Here is a 6,518-nt window from a genome sequence, read left to right as displayed (position 1 = left end):
AGTCCTATCAATTGAAGAAGATGAGGAAGAGTCGTGATTACCTTTCAATTTCTTGGGTGCCATGATAAAAGGTGTTGTATAAGGTGATCGGAGAGAGATGAGGCCTCTTAATTCCTTCCGAGGGGCAAGAACCACGTTGATTGAAGCCAGAATGAAGTGATGCCTGCTGAAAAAACGAACAAAGGTGTGAGTTTCAGAAGAAATTTTTGGGTGTGGGGGAATAGGGTTCGCGCAAATGAGAAAGGGAAAGGGGCGGCTACTATTTACTATCAATCGCACCCGGGCGGTAAGATATTACAGCCCAAGCGCGAACTGTTCTGTAAATTCTATGTTAGTAGAGGTTTTCACCCTCGAATGGTAGAATCCTACCGCTCAGTCTCGAACAAAAAATATTTTCGCCGAAAAATTATTTTTTTATTTTTATTTTTACAAACAATAAAAACACCAACATCTAGATTAAAAACTCAACTAAATAAAAGAAAGAAAGAAAAAGTAAAATGATTAGGAAGGGAAAGAAATTATTTTTCAATTTATAGTCGAGAGCTAGACTATAGGTTCCTTTCAGTTCGGGTTGTTTTGGAATCGAGCGACTCCAATTTGTTGCTCCACTGTGCCACCCAAATAATGCTTCAATCGTTGAGCATTGACTGTGAACGGCTCGTTCCTCCCATCTCTCAAATTCATGGCTCCTGAGGGGAACACCTTGGTAATCATGCAGGGGCCAATCCACCTTGACTTGAGCTTCACAGGAAAAAAGCGCGACTTGGAGTTGTACAGGAGCACCGCTTTGCCTTCTTTGAATTCCCTAGGTGTAATGCGTTTGTCGTGTGCTTGATTTGTACGCTCCTTGTAGGTCAAGGCTAGGTCATAGGCTTGACCCCTTAATTCTTCCAATTGGTCCAGCTGCAGCAACCTGTGTTCACCTGCAAGAGCAAAATCAAGATTCGGTGTTTTTGTTGCCCAATAAACTCTATGTTCTAACTCAATCGGTAAACGACACACTTTTCCAAAAATTAGCCTATACGGTGTCGTGCCTATAGGTGTTTTAAAAACAGTCATATACGCCCAAAGCGCGTCATCTAACTTCAACCACCACTCCTTTCAATTTATCCCCACAACCTTCTCCAGAATCCTCTTTATCTCGTGATTCGACACCTCCACTTGGCCACTTGTTTGGAGGTGATAGGGAGTGAGGATTTTATGAGTGACCACATATTTGCCCAAAAGTTTTTCAAAACGTTTATTACAAAAATGAGTGCTCCCATCACTAATGATTGCTCGTGGTGTTCCAAATCTATTGAAAATGTTTTTCTTTAAAAATTTTAGCACCACTGGAGCATCATTCGTGGCATATGATTCCGCCTCCACCCATTTGGAAACATATTCAACCGCAACCAAAATGTATTTTTTCGTGAAAGAAGTTTGAAACGGTCCCATGAAATATATCCCCCAAACATCAAAGACTTCGTACTCGATAATATTATTTAAAAGCTTCTCATGGCGATTAGAAATGTTACATGTGCCCTGGCATCTATCACAAGAGAGGACAAATGAACGTACATCTTTAAATAGAATTGGCTAATAAAAGCCACATTCGAGTACCTTGGATGTCGTTCATGTGGGTCCAAAATTACCACCTACCTCGCGGTCATGACAGTGGCTAAGAATCGATCTCATCTCTTCCTCCACTACACATCTCCTCATCATGGCATCTGCACAGATTTTGAAAAAGAAAGGTTCCTCCCAAAAATAATATTTCACGTCCGAAAAGAATTTCTTCCTTTGGTGAAATGTTAAATTTGGGTGGGGTGAGACTGTAACAAGAAAATTAGCAAAATCCGAAAACCATGGACATTTTTTCACCTCTAACAGCTGTTCATCTAGAAACCAACCATCTATCTCATCATTTTTACAATTTTTGCTAACATGCTCAAGCCTAGAAAGATGATCAGCTACAACGTTCTCTACACTTTTTTTATATTTTATTTTGAGGTCAAACTCTTGGAGAAGTAAGATCCACCTAAGCAATCATGGTTTAGCCTCTTTCTTAGCAAGCTAATATTTAAGTGCGGAGTGGTCAGTAAACACAATGGCGTTTGACAAAACAAGGTATGAATGGAATTTATCAAGTGCAAATACTACTGCAAGCAATTCTTTTTCAGTTGTTGCATAGTTTAATTGTGATTCATCTAAAGTCTTACTCGAATAGTATATAGTGTGAAATACCATGTTCCTCCTTTGGCCTAGAACAGCACCAACCGTCGTATCACTGGCATTCCACATTACCTCGAAGGGCATATCCCAATATGGTGCCACCAACGTAGGAGTTATCACCAAGCGCTCCTTTAGGTTCTCGTATGCTTGCAAACAGTTAGAATTGAAATCAAATGGCACATCATTCATGAGTAGGGAATATAGGGGCTTAGAAATTTTAGAAAAATCTCTAATGAAATGCCGTTAAAAACCGGCATGTCCTAGGAAAATTCTAAGTCCCTTCACTGATGTTGGTGGTGGTAGGTTTTTGATGACTTCCACTTTAGCTTTGTCCACCTCAATCCCTTGTTTAGAAATCTTGTGCCCTAACACAATCTCCTCCTGTACCATGAAATGGGACTTCTCCCAATTTAGCACTAGGTTTGTCTTCTCGCACTTTTCAACACTGCGTTCAGATTCTGCAAACACTCATCAAACGTTGCACCAAAGATAGAAAATTCATCAATAAATATTTCAAGAAAAGTTTCAATCATATCATGGAATATAGCAGTCATATATCGCTGAAAAGTAGCAGGGGCATTACAAAGACCAAAGGCATACGTCGGAAAGCAAATGTGCCATAAGGACAAGTGAAAGTGGTTTTCTCTTGGTCCTCAGGTGCAATAGTGATTTGGTTGTATCCCGAATACCCATCTAGAAAACAATAAAACTCATGTCCCGCTAGCTTTTCTAACATCTGACCAATAAAGAGGATGGGAAAGTGGTCCTTAGGGGTGGCATCATTCAACTTCCTATAATCAATACACACTCTCCACCCCGTCACAGTCCTAGTGGGAATAAGTTCATTATTTTCATTATTGATTACAGTAATCCCACATTTCTTAGGCACACACTGAACAGGACTTACCCATGCGCTATCGGAGATAGGATAGATAATACCTGCATCGAGAAGCTTGATAATTTCATCCTTCACTACCTCTTACATCTTTGGATTGAGTCGTCTCTGAGGTTCCATGAGGGGTGAATACTTCTCTTCCATCGGGATTTTGTGCATGCAGATTGATGGACTTAATTCTGTGATGTCTGCCACTTTCAGGGCAAACGCCTATTTGTGCTCTTTCAAAACTCGCATCAATTTTCCCTCCATAGCATCTGTCAAAGCATTCGAAATAATGACAAGTAGATTATTATTCTCACCTAAGTATACGTACTTTAGGTGCGGAGGAAGTGGCTTGAGCTCAAGCATTGGTGGTTCCTCCATGCTTGATTTCGGAGGGGTCAAGTCTCTTTGATCTCCCAAATCCTCCAATCTCATCCTTATTGGCTTCCTTAATAGATGGTTGGCATTAAAGTATGTCACTATTTTCTCTTTTTCTTTGTCCAAGTCACCCTCCTTTAATTCAGTTGTGAGGGTGGCTTCCAATGGGTCCTTCACAACGTCCTGCACAAAATTGCTCACAAGTGAATCCAAAGCATCGATTCTAAAACAGTTATCAGTGCGCAGTGTGTGCTTAAGAGCATTAAAAACATCAAAAGTAATTTCTTCCTCCTCCACTCTTAATCTCAACTTCCCTTCTTGCACATCAAGCAGGGCCTTGCCAGTTGCAATGAAGGGTCTCTCCAGAATTAAGGGCATTTCCATATCTTTCTCTATGTCTAGCACCACAAAATCTGCAGGGAATATAAATTTGTCCACCTTTACCAACATGTTTTCTATGACTCCTCGCGGATATTTGACAGATATGTCTGCTGGTTGCAAGGATATCTTTGTTGACTTAGGCTATCCTAATCCAAGTTTTTTGAATACAGATAAAGGCATAAGATTTACACTCGCGCCAAGATCACATAAAGTTTTATTAAAAACAACATCACCAATTCACGCAAGGAATAGAAAAACTCCATGGATCTTTTAGTTTTAGTGAGATCTTGTTTTGTACCAATGCAGAGCAATTTTCAGTTAATCTTACAGTCATGTGATTTTCTAACTTCCTCTTATTCGCTAATATGTCTTTTATAAATTTAGTATAGCTAGACATTTGAATCAAAGTATCAGCAAAGGGAATATTAATGTGCAATTTCTTGAATACTTCTAGGAGCTTACCGAATTGCGCATCCATTTTCTCCTTTTAATGATGTAGGAAAAGGTGGAGGGATAACAAATCTAGATTGTGTAGTGAGTGCGGGTGTAGAGTTAGAAGACTTACATGTGGACGTGTCAGCCGCTCCCTCTCTTGGCTCTCTTTTTTCCTTCCCTTCTTGTTCAAGTACTTTTCCATTCCTCAATGCTATGGCCTTCACTTGCTCTTTCGGATTAGTCTCAGTGTTGCTTGGCAAGGTGCCCGGATATCTACTAGCAATCATCTTAGCTAACTATCATATCTGATTTTCTAACCCATTTATCGGTGCATCCTGGTTCTGTAGTCTAGTTTCGGTGGATGAGCTAAATTTAGACATCATTTTATCCAAACTAGACTTCTCCTCTCTAGGCTCAGGTCTACACATCGGTTGCATACCATATTGTTGTCATCCCTGTGGCCGATTCTGGCTGTTTTGACCACCCCATGAGAAGTTGGGATGTTGTCTCCATCTAGGATTGTATGTGTTCGAATATGGATCATTCCTAGGACGATTTTGATTCCCACTTGATTTACTGGTTCCTCCTCTTGCACATAGAAAGGACCATTGTCTTGAAAATACTTAACATAATGTTCTCCTCCGCATTTATCAAAGATTATCTCTTGCAGGAGCATCACTGTCTCGTTTAATTCAAGCTGTCTATTTTCTTGTTAAGTGCTTTTAATTGTGCAGTGACAGCAGAAAATTTAGTTACCTGGTGAACTCCTGCACTCCTCCTCTGATTGTTCCTTTCAGATTGAGGGTGATAACTGCTAGCAGCCATCTCCTCCAGTAACTCATACCCTTCTTCGGCCGTTCTCCTCAGCAGATTCCCACAGGCCGCAGCATCTATCATGGTACAGTTAGACGAAATTAAATTTTAGTAAAAAGTTTGGACAACTAACCCAAGAGGCAACTCATGATGTGGGCATCTCCGCAGTAAGTCCTTGTAGCGCTCCCAAGCATCGTAGAGTGACTCCTGCTCAAATTGAGAGAAGATGGTTATGTCCGCTCATAGCTTCATGGTTTTTGATGGAGGAAAGTATTTCAAAAGGAACATTAAACAACCTCGAAATTTTTTTTTTCCTCTAATCTTAAATCGTAAATTCTAAATTACTAAATAAAGTAATTTAACATAATCATGAATCATAATAATTTAACAATTTAAATCTCAATTGCATAAAATAAAATCCTAAATCATCGACTAACCAAAATTCCTAAATCGACCTTTAAAAAGATCGACTAACAATAAAATTAAGCATAAAAATATCTCTAATAAAATTCATTAACATAATCTTTAAATCCTTAATCTATCTAGCTAGTGCGAAAACATAAAGGCCCTCGGGTGTGTACTGCTGCACTCGATCCACTCAATCATCACCGTCTCCCATAAAATCATCAAATCCTGCATCATACAAATCTAATGAGTCTAAAGACTCAGTACGTTCTAAACATGGATATCAAATAATACATATACATTCAAATGCATTAAAATCATATTTTTATTTAAAATATCCTTTGAACATAAATAAACAATTAAAATCATTTTAAAAATAGCTTTAATCATCATCATAAATCATATATCATAAAAATCATTTTAATCATAAGCTTTCAATCATATATCCTTTTGGGTGAAGTTTGATCCTTGAAAGTGACTAGCTTTTATCATTTGGTCGACTGCAGTCTTAGCTCCACATGGTCCATGGGGGTGTGCACTAGGCTCCACCGTGGAAATATGATCGTCGAGGTCCCTCTGGGATCCTTTTCCCATACACGGGGTCCCTCTGGGGCCTTGGCCCGTAAACGGGGTCCTCTGGGGCCTTGGCCCGTATATAGGCTCCCTCTAGGCCTTGGCCCTCACGTCATCCCCACAAAATCATATATCATATCTTTTGTCACAGTAAATTCACATCCCTCAAAAATATTTTTTCTTTTTCTTTAAAAATCATAAAATAAGACAACTTTCCAAAAATAGCATTTTATACAGTATAAATTGCACAGTTTTACCATAAATCATAAAAATACATATTATCATCAAAATCATCATTTTAAATCATATAATATCATTTAACATGTGTTATGATCCTTCGGGACACTGCCAAGATTTTTCGTATTTTCCTATGTGTAAAAAGATTGTTTTGCCCCTAAACGTAAAAATTCCCGAATTTATCTTTTTCTCACTTTTAATG

At 38.9% G+C, this 6,518-nt stretch overlaps 1 protein-coding gene across 1 annotated transcript; it reads right to left on the bottom strand.

Moving 5' to 3' along the window:
• Nucleotides 1–1,101: 1,101 nt before the first annotated feature.
• Nucleotides 1,102–4,575, bottom strand: LOC142504345 (uncharacterized). The gene is made up of 6 exons (XM_075617223.1): nucleotides 4,419–4,575; nucleotides 3,426–3,885; nucleotides 3,191–3,366; nucleotides 2,466–2,672; nucleotides 2,087–2,360; nucleotides 1,102–1,531 (listed from the first exon to the last, which is right to left on the bottom strand). Exons 1-6 carry the CDS (start codon nucleotides 4,573–4,575, stop codon nucleotides 1,102–1,104), a joined length of 1,704 nt encoding a protein of 567 aa, XP_075473338.1.
• Nucleotides 4,576–6,518: the final 1,943 nt, after the last annotated feature.

The sequence above is a fragment of the Primulina tabacum genome, chromosome 9, assembly GCF_025594145.1.
Source record: "Primulina tabacum isolate GXHZ01 chromosome 9, ASM2559414v2, whole genome shotgun sequence".
Taxonomy (NCBI): domain Eukaryota; kingdom Viridiplantae; phylum Streptophyta; class Magnoliopsida; order Lamiales; family Gesneriaceae; genus Primulina; species Primulina tabacum.
This window is presented reverse-complemented; position numbering and strand designations above follow the sequence as displayed.